Source organism: Melanerpes formicivorus, unplaced genomic scaffold (genome assembly GCF_026170545.1).
Source record: "Melanerpes formicivorus ecotype bairdi unplaced genomic scaffold, bMelFor1.0.p_v2 SCAF_64, whole genome shotgun sequence".
In the NCBI taxonomy this organism is placed as follows: Eukaryota; Metazoa; Chordata; class Aves; order Piciformes; family Picidae; genus Melanerpes; species Melanerpes formicivorus.
In genome coordinates, this window is record NW_027142416.1 from 3756379 (window position 1) to 3775698 (window position 19320).

The 19320-nt window shown below is 45.9% G+C and overlaps 1 protein-coding gene across 1 annotated transcript in view; it reads left to right on the forward strand.

Annotated features, from left to right (window-relative positions):
* Positions 1 to 19320, forward strand: part of OTOGL (otogelin like) — a 139131-nt gene that overhangs the window by 25022 nt on the left and 94789 nt on the right. The window contains exons 11-20 of the mRNA XM_068162433.1: positions 59 to 165; positions 1529 to 1654; positions 2451 to 2559; positions 2832 to 2878; positions 4872 to 5017; positions 7297 to 7420; positions 12176 to 12353; positions 14171 to 14295; positions 16998 to 17207; positions 18514 to 18679. Coding sequence (XP_068018534.1) covers positions 59 to 165; positions 1529 to 1654; positions 2451 to 2559; positions 2832 to 2878; positions 4872 to 5017; positions 7297 to 7420; positions 12176 to 12353; positions 14171 to 14295; positions 16998 to 17207; positions 18514 to 18679 — 1338 coding nt within the window. The remainder of the gene's footprint in view (positions 1 to 58; positions 166 to 1528; positions 1655 to 2450; positions 2560 to 2831; positions 2879 to 4871; positions 5018 to 7296; positions 7421 to 12175; positions 12354 to 14170; positions 14296 to 16997; positions 17208 to 18513; positions 18680 to 19320) is intronic.

The following is a 19320-nucleotide window of genomic DNA, read 5'->3' on the forward strand; positions in this document are numbered from 1 at the left end:
GTGTGGTATCCCATGGCAGGGATTTGAAGATGACCACTGTCTTGTTTTATCATTTCAGAGTGGATGATGATGAAACATACTGCAGGGCAGTGACAGAATACGCTAGAGCCTGCTCTCACGCTGGCTCCCCGGTGCGGGACTGGAGGGATGACTTTCCCGCCTGCAGTAAGACTCTTTAACAAAGCAGATTTGTGTGACCCTTGAGATACCCTCTGTGTCCTGGGGAAGAACAACCCCATAGAGCAGTAGAGGTTGGGGACTGACCTTCTGGAGAGCAATGAAGGGGAAAAGGACCTGGGGGTCCTGGTGGATGGGAGGTTGACCATGAGCCAGCAATGTGCTCTTGTGGCCAATAAGGCCAATGGCATCCTGGGGTGGATTAGAAGAGCTGTGATCAGCTCCTTCTCTACTCTGCCCTGCTGAGAGCACATCTGGAGTATTGTGTCCAGTTCTGGGCCTCTCAGTTTAGGAAGGAGCTCAGGGAACTGCTTGAAAGTGTCCATCACAGAGCCACAAAGATGATGAAGGCAGTGGAAGATCTTCCTTAGGAGGAGAGCCTGAGGGAGCTGAGGGCTCTGTAGCTTGGAGAGGAGGAGCCTGAGAGGTGACCTCCTTCATGTTGCTAAAGATGTGCAGGGTGAGTGCCCAGAGGCTGGAGCCAGGCTCTGCTTGGTGATGCCCAATGCCAGCACAAGGGGCAATGGTGGAAGCTGAGGCATAGGAAGTTCCATGGAAACAGGAGGAAGAATTTTTTTTTCCCTGTGAGGGTGACAGAACACTGGAAGAAACTGCCCAGGAGGGTTGTGGAGTCTCCCTCTCTGGAGATATTCAAGACCTGCCTGGATGTGTTCCTGTGTGATCTGCTCTAGGTGCTCCTGCTCTGGCAGGGAGTTTGGAGTGAATGAGCTTTCAAGGTCCCTTCTGGCCCCTAACATTCTGTGATTCATTTCAAATAATTCCATCTTGGCAGCTTGTCACTGCAGGATTCAAACCTGATACTAAATCTATGAATGTAACTAAATGAGGTATGAGCACATAGAAACTATAACTTCTTTGGTAGGGCCAGTGAAAGAATTTGGTAAAGAAAGACTTCAGTTCTTGTTGGGGATTCAAGACACTTCATCAGTTAAAGCCTCTCCAAGGAATCCATCATACCTGACTGGAATAATTACCTACACCAGAAACTCTGCACTAGTGTTCAATGTGCCATAGAATCACAGAATTCTCAGGGTTGGAAGGGACCTCAGGGATCATCCAGTTCCAATCCCCCTGCCATGGGCAGGGACACCTCACACTACAGCAGGTTGCTCACAGCCATATCCAGCCCGGCCTTCAAAACCTCCAGGCATGAGGCTTCCACCACCTCCCTGGGCAACCTGTGCCAGTCTCTCACCACCCTCATGGGGAACAACTTCTTCCTAACAGCCAATCTGAATCTACCCGTTTCTAGTTTTGCTCCATCCCCCCACCCCTATCATTACCTGAGACCCTAACAAGTCCCTCCCCAGCTATGTATTTTATTTTCTAGCTGAGAAGTGTGAAGACAGCTTTGTACACCGGGACTGTATCAGCTGCTGTCCACCAACTTGTACATTTGAAAAAGACTGTCTTGGCAGCAACCTGCACTGCTTAGATGGCTGTTACTGTCCAGATGGTAAGCACTGTTGATTTTATGAGGAAAATACATGGAAAGCTAATATCCTACATTTAGAGACTGGATGGTGTGCTTGGTGCCATGGTTTAGTTGATTAGACAGTGTTGGATGATAGGTTGGACTCAATCATCTCATAGGTCTTTTCCAACCTGGTTAATTCTATTCTATTCTATTCTATTCTATTCTATTCCAGACAGACTGAGCTTGAAGTCTGAAAGTGTGAATACTGTAAATTCTGCTCCAGCTGTTGTTATTCTCATTGTGATTCTTCCTTTTACTGAGTTCTAAACATACAGGTGGCTTAGAATGAAGTATCAGTTAAAAGCTGGAGCCACCACTGCTGCTTGCTGAAGTGAGATAGTGCATGGATTTAATCCCCTTGATTTGAATGATACCAAAATCTCTTGAAGTTTTGCTTAAACAGAGTGTGTCTTACACTCTGTACAAGAAAATAAACTTCCTGAGAGCTGTACTCAATATAATTAGGGACTGGACTATGAAAAGTTCATTTCTAGGCAGATTAAAGATGATGTGATCTCAGGATCTTTTAATTTTTGAGGCTGTAGAGTTTTACATGCTTAAGGCAGGCATTTTGCATAGAGCAACTGTTCAGAGCTTCACTGTTCATCACTGAGCTCTCTCCACTCACTGGATGACTCTTTTTTTGCTGGTCCTGAATTAAGACAGATGAGATCACTTTCCCATGTCAGATATGGGAAGAGCAGTAATCCAGAATTTGTTGATCTGTTGCCTGTTTTGTTTTTTAAATCTCATTTATTAACTTCCTTCCCAATAGGTCTCATTATGGAAAATGGAACTTGTATCTCTGTGTCAAACTGCCCCTGCATTTATCATGGAACTGCCTTCCCTGTAGGCTCAAAAATTGAACAAGAATGTAGCAACTGGTATGTGTAAGCCTCCTGTATGTGTTTCTCTGTGGCTGCTGCTCATGATTTGACATGAGAGTCACACTGAGGTTGTAAAGAATAGCTACTGTCTATGGATTACAGCCTGGGCCCTGTGTATCATGAAAATACGCAGGCTATTCTATGGAAAGGGTGAATTCAAGGCATATTAATTAGCCTAAAGTGGCTCTTTTTGCTAAAGATCAGAACAATTAATTTATCTAGGATTTTTGGTTGGTTTAACTTTTTCTTTCTCTTTTTTCCCCCCCCAGTATTTGTAGTGGTGGCATTTGGAACTGCACTGATCATGATTGCCCAGGTATCTGTATCTCAGTATTCTTCTATTTCCTCAGTGAGCAAAAAGGCTAAACTTTTCAGAAGACAAGAGAACAAATAGGGCTTGGGAAGACTAAACAGATGGATGTTGAGCATAGCAGTGGGTCAGTTGCTAGCAGTGAAGCTGTTAACTGCCTGACCACACTCATCTTACCTTTCCCCTTTTGCTCCCCCAACTCACTGTGTTACATCCACTTCTTGTTTTATATGTTCTTTTCATGCCCTGTGTTCTTATTTCTACTGCCTGCCCAGTACCTAGGCCAGGTATAAGGATCTCCTCAGTTCTAGGTGCAGTTGTAAGGAAAAAACATCACTCTGGTGCTCAGAAGCTGTATTTTCATTCTGCCCTGTACTCAGCACTGGTTAGGCCACACCTTGAGGACTGTGCCCAGTTTTGGGACCCTCAGTTTAGGAAAGATGTTGAGATGCAGGAAGGTGTCCAGAGAAGGGCAACGAGGCTGGGGAGGGGTCTCTCCCTGTGAGGAGAGACTGAGGGAGCTGGGATTGCTTAGCCTGGAGGAGAGGAGGCTCAGGGGAGACCTTCTTCCTGTCTACAACTCCCTGAAAGGAGGTGGTAGCCAGGTGGGGGTTGGTCTCTTCTCCCAGGCAACCAGCACCAGAACAAGAGGACACAGTCTCAAGCTGTGCCAGGGGAGGTTTAGGCTGGATGTTAGGAAGAAATTCTTCCCAGAAAGAGAGATTGGCCATTGGAATGTGCTGCCCAGGGAGGTGGTGGAGTCACCATCACTGGAAGTGTTTAAAGAGGGACTGTATGAGGTACTTGGTGCCATGGTTTAGTTGCTTAGATGGTGTGGGGTGATAGGTTGGACTTGATGATCTTGGAGGTCTTTTCCGGTCTTTTCTGGTCTATTCTATTCTATTCTATTCTATTCTATTCTATTCTATTCTATTCTATTCTCCCTAGTGGCAACAGTTCACGTTTGGATAAGGATCCTTACCTTTAAACATAGTCTGTAATGAGTTACTCAGAAGAACAGGCAGTAACTGGGTAGTGAAACTCCCTTGACAATTCTGTATCTTAGACAAGATTACACTACACACACTACTTGTGGAAAAAAGAATGTTTTGCATACCAGGGAGCCCTCTCTTAATAAGATATAAACAAGACTAAAGTTTCTAAGCAAGGCTTGATGAAGCAGAGCTGTGGTGTAAACCAGCTGATAATTTGAACCACTATATATGTCTTGTGTGTGCTGCACATGCACATGGAGGGTTAATTACGACCACTCTATTCTTGTCCTAGGGTCCAAACACCTGTTAGTAGAGGGAGCAGGTTAGATGTGCTCCCATGGAGCACCTCCTGCGGCAGATGCAGCCAAAGTGAACCTAGTTTATGTGCTTCAACACTTCCCTATGGTGTGAATGAACATGAAGTAAGTTGAGATGCACTAGGGCAGTAGCGTCCTCCCTACTCTAATCATGAGGTCTGTGGTGACAGGTTGGACTCAATGATCTTTGAGGTCTCTTCCAACCTTAGGAATACTGAATACTTACTGTGGACTCCAGAACTGGACACAGTGATCCAGCTGTGGTCTCACCAGAGTGGAGTAGGGACATGCTTCAACAGTGCACTCCTGATCTGAACTGAAAAATGAACATAAATGTGCCCTGATGACAGACACCTGCAGGTTCTTCATACCTGCCGGAACAAGGAGTGCCACAGTACCTAGAAGGAAGGAGAAAGAAGCTTGTCCTCTTTCACACTGTGATGCCAAAAGATGATGAGGAAGATTCTAGGAAACTTTAGAGTTGTAGTAAAGCAAAAAGTGTGTGCAGTAGGAGAGAGCATCTGATGCAAACGGGGTATGCAACTTACTTTATTTCCCAAGGCTGCAACAACAAGGCAAAGTTAGCCTGGATTATGTGCTTAGAAATAAGGAGGAAGTTGCTTATTTATCCCTCTTCCACACATTCTTATGCAAGTGACCATTCTTTTTTATCCTTTTTTCCCCAAGCTGAGTGCTCCATCGTAGGTAGCTCTCACTTCACAACGTTTGACGGACGTCATTTTACCTCTCTGGGGATTTGCCAGTACATTTTGGTGAAAGGCACAGGACAAAACAAATTCACAATCACTTTACAGAAAGCACCTTGTGGACAGGTAAGTCACATTTCTGTGGAACACTCACAACTCACATGCCAGGCAGTCTGTTGTAAACAACTGTGTTGTGCTTCACAGAAAGCATAAATAGAAACAGCTTTACTGCTGGCAGCAATTGACAAGTGGTTTAATACACTGCTAGTTAAGTGAAAGGTTGGGGTTTTTTATCACCCTTAGATTTTCACACAGGATCACAGAATGACTGGGGGCTGCAAGGGATCTTGAAAGCTCATCCAGTCCAACCCCCCTGCCAGAGCAGCGTCACCTAGAGCAGATCACACAGGAACACATCCAGGCAGGGCTTGAATATCTCCAGAGAGGGAGACTCCACGACCCCCCTGGGCAGCCTGCTTTTATTTGATACATTATAGCATATTTAATTTGTTGGAGCAGTGCCTTTTGTAGAAGTATGGAAGAGACTAACCACCACACATGGTTATTGGACAGTATTTTGGCAGATATACAACAGTAAGCTTTACAAATAGAAGTGCTTACAAAAAGTACTTATCCAGGAGACTGGATTTAATGAAGTTCTTAGTCACCTCAGCTCTCAGGAGAAGAGACTCTGAGGCTGTGAATTCCAGCCTGCTGAGGGCTGGGATGATTCAACTCATTAGCAGGGAGTGATGCACTAAACTTGGCCTACTCCCTCTCTGGAGATATTCATGACCTGCCTGGATGTGTTCCTGTGTGATCTGCTCTAGGTGCTCCCGCTCTGGCAGGGGGTTGAACTGGATGAGCTTTCCAGGTCCCTTCCAGTCCCTAACATTCTGTGATTCTGTGATACTGTGGGACTGTCTTTCATGTCCCTTCAAAAGATAGTGCCTCTTTTTTTGTCTTTTCAAGTACCTCCTTCTCCAGCATAGTTGTTGAGACTCCTGTTTCTGCCTGTTAGATTGCCTCAAGAATGCAATGATTGGTTAGTTAGCCACTAAATCACAAGGATGCTCCTGAAAATGACACTTAGCACCAACTTTAGGCACCTTGGAAAGTTTCTGGATGAAAACACCTGTGTCCTGGGGGAGGATAATGTGCTTGGTTTAAGATGGTTATGAGTTATCTTTTGTTCTGTGCTTAGGATCACAAATTCTGCCTGGATAGAACTCTAAAATGATAGGTATGGGTTGGTTTAGAAGTCAGCACTTTTAATAGTCAAATATTATTTAATTATTGTATGATTAAATTACATATTAAATTCTGGAGAAATTGTATCATTTCAGTCTGCAGTCAGAGAGGGAGGTGGTAGAAGCCTCATCCCTGGAAGTTTTTAAGGTGAGGCTGGATGTGGCTGTGAGCAAGCTGCTGTAGTGTGAGGTGTCCCTGGCCATGGCAGGGGGGGTTGAAACTGTATGATCCCTGAGGTCCCTTCCAACCCTGACAATTCTATGATCCTATGATCCTGTGATTACATTTCAAGGAGAGAGGCACTTTTGTGTGTGCAATAGTTTATTTCTCCTGCACTGCTGCATTTAGGCTCTGGTTGCACAAACTTGACACAGACTGCGTCAGACTCTTGGTCCAACACTGCTTAGCCAAGCAATGAAGAGTACCCTGAGTAGCCATGCAAGTATGGCATTTTTAACCCAGTATCAGTACTTGAGGACATCTGTCTACTTACTACCAGACTGCCATATTAGCTAAAATGCATTCTCCTGGCTCTTACATGCCTACGTAACCTTTTATTGTGTTCTACACACAATTTTGGGTGCTCTGTTTAATGCCTTGAGTGATAGTTCACAAACCTGATAATAGTTCTGCACAACTGTTTTCTTCAAAGAATCATAGAATTGTCAGGACTGGAAGGCACCTCAAGGATCATCCAGGTCCAACCCTCCTGCCACAGACAAAGACACTTCACACAACAGCAGGTTGCTCACGGCCATATCCAGCCTGGCCTTCAAAACCTCTAGGCATGAGGCTTGCACCACCTCCCTGGGCAACCTGTGCCAGTGTCTCGCCACCCTCATGGGGAACAACTTCTTCCTCACATCCAATCTGAATCTGCCCACTTCTAGTTATACTCCATTCCCCCCAGTCCTATCACTCCCTGACTCCCTCAAAAGTCCCTCCCCAGCTTTCTTGTCACCCCCTTCAGATACTGGAAAGCCACAAGAATGTCTCCTGGGAACCTTCTCTTCTCCAGACTGAACAGCCCCAACTCTCTCAGTCTGCCTCCTATGAGGAGAGGTGCTCCAGCCCTTCTCCTGTTTGTTTGGTTTTGCTTTCCATGGTAACAATCTTTGCCTTTGTTTCTGATGGTCAAATTTGTTTCTCCTTAGAACTTTGAGCACGCCTGCATTGAGTCTATAACGCTAGTTCTCGAAGATGATGTGAGCAAGCAAGTCACTCTCACAAGACATGGTCACGTGCAGACTGCCTCTAACCAAGGTTTTAACCTTAATGGTAAGAAGTGAATGGAATAGAACTGCCTCAGGGTTTGTGTTCTTTCTTTTGTACGCTGCAATGCTTTTTAGTACTACCTGTCTCTGAAAAAGGAGTTTCTCCAAACACAACTTATGAAATGTACAATCACTTATGTTTTATAACCTTAGTAATAGTTCTAGAAAGGCACTTTTCCAGCCTGTGAAATAGAGCCCTACTTTATGCCCTCATTTCTTTGCCTGTCTTATCTTGCAGACTACATAGAAAACCCCTTGTTTGGTTTGTATTTAGAGAGGAAGAGGTGAGAAATGGAGGGAGGTGAAGAGAGGCTGGAAATCACCTTGATGCTGATGTCAAAGTCAAGCTTGACTAAAGGGTTTTGGAACAAATGCCATGGAATAGAACCCATGTGCTCTGTGAGATCTGTGTTTCAGTGCTGACTTAGGTTGCAATTTCAGGCAGGTTACTTCACCGTTTTGGAAAGGATTGGACAATAAGCAGACATAAAAAGATGTTATAAAATTAAGCACTGAATGTGGAAGTGCTATTGCATAATTCCATATCCCACAGTCACCAGCAGTAAATTTTTCCTTGATTTTAGTCTCTTTCTGTAAGGATGAAGTCAGAGCTCCCCTTTCCTTTCTCAGCCTTCAGCAAATCAGGAGGCAAATTAGGGAGTTTTGTGCTGGTGGTTGCAACCACGTCTCTTCACTGAATTTGCCCAATCCCAGTTCTGCTTTTGGCATTCACAGCTTCCTATGGCAGTTTCATAGCTCAGTTACACTTACAATTGTGTTAACAGTTCTGCATCATAACTTTGTTAATAACTTAATTGCAGGTCTTTGGAATCAGTCGCTATTCACTTTCTTGTCTCTTTCCATAGTCTGCCACAAGGTATTGTGACAGACACACTACCACAGATATGTATATGATAAATATTCTGGTGTCACAGTCTTGGTGATTGGATGTATCTAGAAGGTCTTATCAGCCAAAGACCTTTTTAAGATCTCATAAGTATTTTACCTGCCTCTTCTCAGCTTTTCACACTTAATGGTATGTGTGTGTGTCTGCATGCGTGGTGGATCACACAGGATCACAGAACATTAGAGGTTGGAAGGGACCTCCAGAGATTGACTCCAACCCCCCTGCCAGAGCAGGATCACCCAGGGTAGTCTGCACAGGAATGCACCCAGGTGGGTTTTGCATGTGCGCGGAGGAGACTCCACAACCTCTCTGGGCAGCCTGCTCCAGGGCTCTCTCACCCTCACTGGAAAGAAATTCCTCCTCATGCTGAAGTGAAACCTTTTCTGGTCAAGTTTGTCTCCATTGTTCCTTGGCTTATTACTGTGCACCACCCAAAAGACCTTGGCCCCCTCCACTTGACCTCCACCCCTCAGCTCTTGATAGACATTGATCAGATCCCCTCTCAGCCTTCTCTTCTCCACACTAAACAGCCCCAAGGCTCTCAGTCTCTCTTCACAGGGGAGATGCTCAAGTCCCCTAAACATCCTTGTGGCTCTCTGTTGGACTCTTTCCAGCAGGTCTCTGTCTTTCTTGAACTGGGGAGCCCAAAACTGGACGCAGGATTGCAGCTGTGGTCTGAGCAGGGCAGAGTAGAGGGGGAGAAGAACCTCTCTAGCCCTGCTGGCCACACTTTTCTTGCTGCACCCCAGGATCCCCTTGGCTTTCTTGGCCACAAGGGCACATTGCTGTCCCATGCAGAACTTGTCAAGGATGCTTGTCAAGAAGATAGCTCTGCTTTAAGGCTTTAAGCCTGCAGCTGCAAGTAGCCCAACAATGTGTAGCAAGATGAATGCTGTGAGTGTGAAATTTCCATTTCCTCACATAAAGAATTTGCTGGGAAGGAAAACTGGGAATTTGGTAAGGTTGTAGTTCACATACAGTCTGAGGAAGGAGCTATATTGGTGTCATATCAACACTTGTAAGCGATACACTTTGCAGACATCTGTTAATTAATCTTATCACATCCCCAATGACTAAGAAACAAAGGGTTTCTTGTCTTGTCTTCTCAGTGCCAGAAGCATGCTGTTGCATTGCTTTCTTCTAAAACAAAAGAAATACAAGAGTGGTTTCTGGATAGCTCATAGGTACAGAAAGATGAGAGTGTCAGCTACTGCTGACAGTAGCTACAATTCCTGGATTGTCTTGCTGATGAATAAGATAGGAACTCTCAGAGGGGCAGATGGAGAATGGGTGAGAGGTTGTTTTTTTTTTTTTGGCTGCAGGTGAGGTTGTGCACAGTTTGTAATTTTATTTCTGAGTTTTCAGAATCTGTTTTATGGTATCATAGTATCAGTCAGGGTTGGAAGGGACCACAAGGATCATCTAGTTCCAACCCCCCTGCCATGGGCAGGGACACCCCACACTACAGCAGGTTTCTCACAGCCACATCCAGCCTGGTCTCAAAAACTTCCAGGGATGAGGCTTCCACCACCTCCCTCTCTGGCCAGAGCCTCAGCCAGCCTGGGCTTAAACACCCCCAGGGACGGGGCCTCAATCACCTCCCTGGACAACCCATTCCAGGGCTTCACCACTCATGCTGAAGAACTTCCTTCTCACATCCAGCTTGAATCTCCCCACCTCCAGCTTCATTCCATTCCCCCTAGTCCTATCACTACCTGAGATCCTGAGCAGTCCCTCCCCAGCCTTCCTGTAGGCCCCCTTCAGATCCTGGAAGGCCACAATTAGGTCACCTCGGAGCCTTCTCTTCTGCAGACTGAACAGCCCCAACTCCTTCAGTCTGTCCTCATAGGAGAGGTGCTCCAGCCCTCTGATCATCCTCGTGGCCCTTCTCTGGACACCTTCCAGCACCTCCAGATCCCTCTTGTAATAGGGGCTCCAGAACTGGACACAGTACTCCAGGTGGGGTCTCACCAGAGCTGAGTAGTGGGGGAGAATCCCCTCCCTTGACCTGCTGGCCACACTTCTCTTGATGTAGTCCAGGATCTAATTGGCTTTCCAGGCTGCAAGTGCACACTGAGAGCTCATGTTGAACTTCTCATCCACTAGCACTCCCAAGTCTCTCTCCTCAGGGCTGCTTTCCAGCCAGTCACTGCCCAGCCTGGATTTGTGCCTGGGATTGCCTCGACCCAGATGCAGGACCCTGCACTTGGTCCTGTTGAACCTCATGAGGTTGGCTTGTGCCCACCTCTCCAGCCTGTCAAGGTCCCTCTGGATGGCCTCCCTTCCCTCCAGCCTGTCTGCTGCACCACACAGCTTGGTGTCATCAGCAAACTTGCTGAGGGTGCACTCAATGCCACTGTCCATGTCACCCACAAAGATGTTGAACAAGACAGGTCCCAGGACTGATCCCTGAGGGACTCCACTTGTCACTGGGTCATGGAGCCATTGACAGCCACTCTTTGGGTGAGGCCATCAAGCCAGTTCTTTATCCATCTAGTGGTCCTCCCATCAAACCCATGTGTCACCAGTTTGGAGACCAGTATGTGGTGCAGGACAGTGTGGAAATCTTTGCTCAGATCCAGGTAAACATCAGTTGCTCGCCCCTCACCTATCAATGTTGTGACCTGTTCATAGAAGACCACCAGGTTTGTCAGGCAGGACTTGCCATTGGTGAAGCCATGCTGGCTGTTCCAAATCACCTCTTCACTATTTTTCTGAGTCATTAGTGCCTCCAGGAGGATCTCTTTCATGATCTTTCCGGGCACAGAGGTGAGACCGACTGGCCTGTGGTTCCCTGGTTCCTCCTTCTTACCCTTTTTGAAGATGGGAGTTTTCCAGAGGTGTGAAGCCCATATGATTTGCCCCATGCTCTTTAACATCTTCATTGATGATCTGGATGAGGGGATTGAGTCAGTCATCAGCAAATTTGCAGATAACACCAAGTTGGGAGCAGATGTTGATCTGTTAGAGGGCAGAAGGGCTCTGCAGAGGGACCTCGACTGACTGGACAGATGGGCAGAGTCCAACAGGATGGCATTCAACAAATCCAAGTGCCGAGTGCTGCACTTTGGCCACAACAACCCCATGCAAAGCTACAGGCTGGGGTTGGAGTGGCTGGAGAGCTGCCAAACAGAGAGGGATCTGGGGGTGCTGATTGACAGCTGCCTAAATATGAGCCAGCAGTGTGCCCAGGTGGCCAAGAAGGCCAATGGCATCCTGGCCTGCATCAGGAATAGTGTGGCCAGCAGGAGCAGGGAAGTCATTGTGCCCCTGTACTCTGCACTGGTTAGGCCACACCTTGAGTCCTGTGTCCAGTTCTGGGCCCCTCAGTTTAAGAAGGACATTGAGACACTTGAACGTGTCCAGAGAAGGGCAACGAGGCTGGTGAGAGGCCTTGAGCACAGCCCTGTGAGGAGAGGCTGAGGGAGATGGGGTTGCTTAGCCTGAAGAAGAGGAGGCTCAGGGGAGACCTCACTGGTCTCTACAACTACCTGAATGGGGATTGTAGCTAGGAGGGGGTTGGTCTCTTCTCTCAAGTAACCAGCACCAGAACAAGAGGACACAGTCTCAAACTGTGCCGGGGGAAGTTTAGGCTGGAGGTGAGGAGAAAGTTCTTCACTGAGAGAGTCGTTTGCCATTGGAATGTGCTGCCCAGGGAGGTGGTTGAGTCACTATCCCTGGAAGTGTTCAACAGGGGATTGGATGTGGCACTTGGTGCCATGGTCTAGTCATGAGGTCTTGGGTGATTTGTTGGACTTGATGATCTTTGAGGTCTCTTCCAGCCTTGGTCATACTGTGATTTGGAAGTTGGGTATCAGTGACTTTGTTTTTTCTTTGTTTTGCTCTGTGCAGGGGCTATTGAGATTCAGAACATATCTTCTTCCTTTGTTCAACTGAAAGCTGCTTTTGGTTTGAAGATACTGTTTGCTAAAGACGGGGAGAGGATTTATGTTCAGGTTGATGTCAGCTGGAAGAGAAGGACATTAGGATTATGTGGAACTTACAATGGGAATCTCAGAGACGATTTTCTGTGAGTACATTCAGGTTGTGTTTAAGAGCAAGGGAAAAGTTTTCTCGAATTGCAATCCTCTCACAATGTCACTTTTGTTTCCATGTTCACACTTGGTTCAGCTAACCAACATAAAATGTCTTCATTGAAATGTGGGTCACTTTAAAATTAGTGTTTTGATTGGAATTAAATTAATGAGGTGTTAATTATAAGAATAGAGTTATCTTTATTTCCCCCCCAAAAAAACACCCCAAAATTATGTACAAAACTGATTAAATTATTTGCAGGTCCTATTAGGTCATGAATTCTACCAGGTCATGAATTCTACCAGGATGCTCATGGGCAACTTTAGTACAATTTAGAGAATGCAGAAAATGGAAAAGGCTAAGCCACAACATAGCTTTACCCCACTTACAACATCAGGCAACCCAGGACCTCAGGGATAGTCTGAGAACGCCAGGTTTTACTCAGCAGGAAGGAGCAGGAACTTGGAGATGGTCCCTAGGACTCTCTTCGGTGGCAGGCTCCAGAACTGCAGGGTTTATAATCCGGTTTGTGGACAACGTGGCACAAATCCGAAGGAAAAGGGACCTGCCAGAATCAAAGTGTCCGTCGACACGGCTGCCACGAGGGGAAACTCCTGCAGCAGCGCTGTCTGAGCAGTGCAAGGAAAACTGCAGCTCATGGCAGGCAGGGTCACTCCAGCAGCAGGCAGGGAGCAGGACCCCAGGGCAGGCAGGTCCCGGGAGAAGCCAGGTCCCAGTGTTGGTTTCTCCAATCTCACCACGAATGCAGAGAGAGTCCAAGGTGAGGCAAAATGAGAGCGGAAAAACGAGAGCGCCGATCGCTTTCTGGTCACTGTGTTTAAGGCTTTGCTAGACAATGTGTCCAGTGCCAATGCATCTTGGGTGTGAAGAACCCAGCTGAGCACAGCTCCAAATCCCAGCGGGCTCCCCTCACGGGTGAACGGACCTCCACCCCGGCGGGAAGAACGGAGCCTTTTACCTGCCCCCAGTGCGAGAGGAAGGCGATTCCGCACCTTGGTCTTTCCCAAGATGTTTAGCTGAGCAATTCTTGACAGCTACCATATTATTTGTAGAAGATACTGGATGATGATAATACTTGAATGCACTCCCCCCCTCACCCCCCACTACTGCCCCGTTATCATTGGAGCAAATACATGAGAACTGATAAAAAGAATGGATGAAATACTGGTATCATCTTCAAACTGAGTAACACTACTGCTTGGCTGGATTTTTTTTCTCCACATCAAGTTTCAATGGGAAAAAAAAAAAAAAAAAAAAAAAGAGTAATTCTGAACCACAGACACAGTTGAATGAGAAGGGTGCACTTTCTTTGTTCTTTCATTTCATTTCCTCCAAAGATCCTCAAATTACAGTATCACAAAACTTTGCTGTCAGTAACAAATGCTTTTGAAATACTTGGTGCAAACCAGCATCAAACAGCCACCCCTCTCTAGAAAAAACAAATTGGCTAACAAATCAAACTTTTGACATCTCACTGAATGTATGTACTTGAATAAAGACCAATATTTTTCCTCTTGTTAATTGCTTCTCCCATTGATTCCTTCTCCAACTGATTTCAGAGGACTTGAATGAAGCATAAGTGAGTGGATACTTTGAATGTAAGAATATTTTATAGGGAAACACTGAGGGAAAACCTCCACATGCCCTTTCCTCACCGACAGAAATTCTTTTGCAATGTTGAGTGTTCAATGTGAGTGAGCACCTAAGGCTTTTTGATGTACTCCTGTCCTCATCCATATAATCCACGAGGTCAGCAGGTTGCTTGCAGCGCTCTTTGTTTTTCCTTTTCAGCTCTCCAGCAGGGATGATAGAAGGGACCCCACAACTTCATGCCAACGCATGGAAGGTTTCCTCAGCTTGTTCTGTGCCTATTAATATTCCTGTGGTTGATCCCTGCAACATTAATCAGCAAAATGGTATGTTTCCACATGGGAGTCTGGCATTACCTATAGCATATTGCTATGGGGCACGTTTTATTTTCTCAGTGAATGGCTTGCACATACATGTATTTCAGCTTCAGTTTTAGATGGGGACCCTTCCTTTCCCTTTTCTTGGTTTTTTTGTTTTCCTTCCCATGCATTTAGCATGCACAATGAAGCAGGCCCTTTGTAAATACAAGCTAGCTGATAATTTAATGCCAAGTGCACTGGCCATGGATCCTAAATTCTGTTGTCTAATGTGCAAGCAGATTGCTAGGCAGGAGAGCATCTGCAGCCCTGTAAACTAGACCAGTCAAGAGGAATGCTGTGATGCATGTCTGTAGATTGACAAAACGCAGGAGACAGGGTCTTGCTGAGACAATGTTCAGATCAAAAGGTCTATCTCTGGTATCTCCATGCTGGTGGCAGTAAATGTTTCCTTATCCTCCATCTATGCTTTCTGACGCAAACTGATGCAATCAATCTCAGATCTGTGGCTTTGCTTGAATTCCTGAGTAAAGATATTTAGCTTTGTCTGGTTGACAGGCTTATGTCTTGCATTGAACTTTCACTGTCTCCTCCTTGCCATGCTGTTGTTCTTTTCAATTAATGAAGACAATAGACAGACAGTAGATGCCAATTCTGACAGAATTTAGTCTAATGTTTCTAATGTTTCCAACATAAGGTCTTGCTAAGGATGTGGGATCTGGCCATATTTAGAGCCTGTGGGATCAAGCCTAGCATAACCATAAACCTTTAAAAATCTGGGGCATTCTAAGACTTTTTATGCCTTCAGCACTGGCTGTCTTCTGAAGCAATACATCTCATCCAAGTTGGCTTTCTCCAAGATATTTCATACTTTGCCTTCAGCTCTGTGCTTCCTCATTGAAGGTGGAGTTTGACATAAACGTAAGCTGCTTAGCACAGGAGGGTGGACTAAATGACCTTCTGAGGTCCCTTCCAATCTGAATTTTCCTCTGATCCTGTTATCATCACTGGAAAAAACAGTTTCTGAGTGAAGGGTCCTGCCCCATGCTATAACCTGTGCAGAGCTAGTACAGATATTTTTCCAGGTCTGTGATCTTAATCTGCTGAAACTGAAAAAGAAATGTTTGCTACTTTGTCTACTCATTGTGCCATTTTTCTTATCAACCAAGATTCCTTCTCCAATCTAGTTTACTGAGAGACTCTAGAAATCCTTGTGTCAGTGTGTGTATGTGGGAATGAACAGGGAGGATGAAGGGTAGGGACACTCTTTTATCAGCAGAACTGGCTGAAATATGACCCATGCTATGGTGATCCTGGGATAGTTCACTGCTTGTCATGGTAGTACATGACAATGGTAGGAGGAGGGTCTGTTGGTGCTAGAAGACCAAGTTGGGACTTGCATGCAGTAAATTTGCAGATGACATAAAGCTGGGAGAAAGTGTTGATCTGTTAGAGGGTAGGAGAGCTCTGCAGAGGGACCTTGCCAAGCTGGACAGATGGGCAGAGCCCAAGGGCATGAGATTTAACACATCTAAGTCCTGGGTTCTACACATTGGCCACAACAACACCATGCAGTGCTACAGGATGGGGTCAGAGCGGTTGGAGAGCAGACAGACAGAAAGGCACCTGGGGCTGACTAAACATGAGCCTGCAGTGTGCCCAGATGGCCAAGAAGGCCAATGGCATCCTGGCCTGCATTAGGAACAATGTGGCCAGCAGGAGCAGGGAACTCATTCTGCCCTGGACTCAGCACTGGTTAGGCCACACCTTGAGTCCTGTGTCCGGTTCTGGGCTCCTCAGTTTAGGAAAGATGTTGAGTTGCTGGAAGGTGTCCAGAGAAGGGCAACAAAGCTGGAGAGGGGTCTGGAGCACAGCCCTGTGAGGAGAGGCTGAGGGAGCTGGGGTTGCTTAGCCTGGAGAAGAGGAGGCTCAGGGGAGACCTTCTTGCTGTCTACAACTCCCTGAAGGGAGGTTTTAGCCAGGTGGGGGTTGGTCTCTTCTCCCAGGCAACCAGCACCAGAACAAGAGGACACAGTCTCAGGCTGCACCAGGGGAGGTTTAGGCTGGAGGTGAGGAAGAAATTCTTCCCAGACAGAGAGATTGGCCATTGGAATGTGCTGCCCAGGGAGGCGGTGGAGTCACCATCCCTGGAGGTGTTTAGGAAGAGCCTGGATGAGGCACTTGGTGCCATGGTTTAGTTGCTTAGATGGTGTGGGGTGATCAGTTGGACTTGATGATCTTGGACGTCTTTTCAACCTGGTTAATTCTATTCTATTCTAACTCCAGTTTGTAATACTTCCTGCCTCCATAGGCCAAGAAGTATATGGCCATTCCTGATTTCAGATGGGAATGAAACCTGATTTCAAACCTGAATGAAACATCAAGTAGGAAAAAATCTGTTCCAAGCTTTGGAGGACCCTTCTCACTCACCAACTCTTTTGAAATACATCACCTGTTTTGAAATTTATTTAGCCATTTATGTTTCCTGTACTACCAGAGGAAGGCATAACTGATTTTGTATAGTAATTCTTATCTAGGTTGGAGCTCATTGTTGAGGGAGTTGCTTCCCATGTCAGTTTTAAAGCACAGAACTCTGCATTGTATGCAAGCTTTTGTTGGCCACTGGCGATCTTTGATTTTAACATTCTGTGATATTCAACTGAGTGTTGTATGAAAATGGAACTGGCTAAAACAGTGTCACCTCTTCTTAGCTGGGTATGCCTCTCACTGTGATGTCATCAATCAAGAAGTTTTTGTTCCCTGCCATGCCTACATCAGCCCAGGATTGTACTACCAGCTCTGCCGCTTTGAAGCATGCAAATGTGGAAGCAGCTGTTTGTGCAACGCCTTGGCACACTATGCTTATGTCTGTGGCAAGCACGGGGTCATGGTTGACTTCAGACCTCAGGTTTCTTACTGTGGTGAGTCACCTTTGCAAAATGCAGTATCTTTTAGAAATGTGTAAACTTCACAGAATAGAAGAAATCTAATAGCCTTTCTGTCAGCTATCTGAGTTGGGGATCTCAAGCTGGCGCACAGCGGGTACCTGTCCCTTTCCATTTGCCACAGACACTATTTAAATGCCTGACTTCTCTGGAGACATTCAAAACCTACCTGGATGCATTCCTCTGTGGCCTGCCCTAGATGATCCTGCTTTGGCAGGGGGACTGGATGTGATCATCTCTGGAGGTCACTTCCACCTCCTAACATTTTGTGATTCTGTGACTTTGCATCCCTAAGTCATATGGAAGACCTTGTTAGGCTATAGTAATGAAAGAAAGATGTGGAGCTGCTTGAATGTCTCCAGAGAAGGGCAACAAAGGTGGTGAAGGGTCTGGAGCACAAGTCCTGTGAGGAGCAGCTGAGGGAGCTGGGGTTGCTTAGCCTGGAGAAGAGGAGGCTCAGGGGAGACCTTATTGCTCTCTACAACTACCTGAAGGGAGATTGCAGCCGGGTGGGGGTTGGTCTCTTCTCCCAGGTAACTACCAACTGAACAAGAAGACACAGTCTCAAGCTGTGCCAAGGGAAGTTTAGGCTGGAGGTGAGGAAGAAGTTCTTCCCAGAAAGAAAGATTGGCCATTGGAATGTGCTGCCCAGGGAGGTGGTGGAGCCACCATTATTGGAAGTGTTCAAAGAGGAGCCTGGGTGAGGCACTTGGTGCCATGGTTTAGTTGATCAGATAGGGCTGGGTAACAGGTTGGACTTGATGATCTCGGTGTTTTCCTACCTGGCTGATTCTGTCAGTGGGAGGAGCAGGTCAGTTCCTTAAGACAAAGCAAGCCACGGGGGGCATGGACTCCTCATGGGGGCCATGGGCATAGTGGGCAGTGATTTACTAAGTAGGGTATAGCAATGATTTAAAGCAAGGCATTTCTAAACCATAAGAGCAATGCCTCAGCCTTATGTGGGCTATGTCTCTAGTGGAAGCCTGAGTTGCTGGACTGACACAGCCACCACATGCACACATCCTATACAAACAGTAGCCTACTACTGCTTACAAAATGAACAATTCCAGCCGAAGAACAGTTCAGCATTAACTCACCTGAAGCTAAGCATTTCTAACTTCAGAAAGCAGTAAAATAACACATTTCCACCTTCATTTGAGCTCACCCCAGCAAGAGACAAGGTTGCTGGTTTCCACTCCTAAAATGCACTGCTTTGTTTTCTATTTTGTTCATGTTGTAAGAGTTTGTTGTTCTCCCTTCATTCTCCCTCTCTCTCCTCCAGCTGTGATGTGTCACAGTGGTATGCTTTATCACCAGTGCTCTTCTTTTTGCAAACACTCCTGCTCTTCACTTTCCACGGCAAATACCTGTGGTGATGACTGTGCAGAAGGATGTAATTGTCCTGATGGGAAATACTTTGACGAGACAGTCAACTTTTGTGTCTCAATGTAAGTAATCAGAAAACAGAGTGTGTGTGTGTAGACACATTTATAGCCATATTTAAAGTAGTTTTTCTGCTCTTTCCCTCAAGATGTAGACTGCTTGCAAGCAATATGTGAATGTTTCATATTCTTTACACAAACCAATAGCGGGGCCTCATCTGCTACTGTGTGGAGAGTCATCTAATGCACCACACTGCTCTGGAGAAGGGTGATGAAACTTTTCTAATCCATAGGAAAGCATTGTTATGTGGAAATCTTGGTTTTAACACTTAAGGAAAAAAAATGACAAAGAATCTAAGTAGTAAGAATTCATGAAGTCATGGATAGCATGGAGAAAGCAGCTAGGAATGTCCTTTATTCTGTCTCACAATGCAGATCCCTTCAGGTAAATGGAAGGAATTGATCAAAGAAAGGAAACAATTTTTGTACACTGTGTACCCAAATTTTACAGCTTACCATTCTGGGGAGTTACTGAGTTCAGATCCTGAGTTAAAAGCTGGGGTGAGCATTTATACAAATGTCTAAGTCACACAGAGTTATTAATGTTCATTCTGCTATGTATGTTGGTAAGGCCAGTAATGCTCATATTGCAGGGACAAAGATTGTTTTAAACCATTAAAGAGTGTGAGGTAAGTTGGTATTCCTAT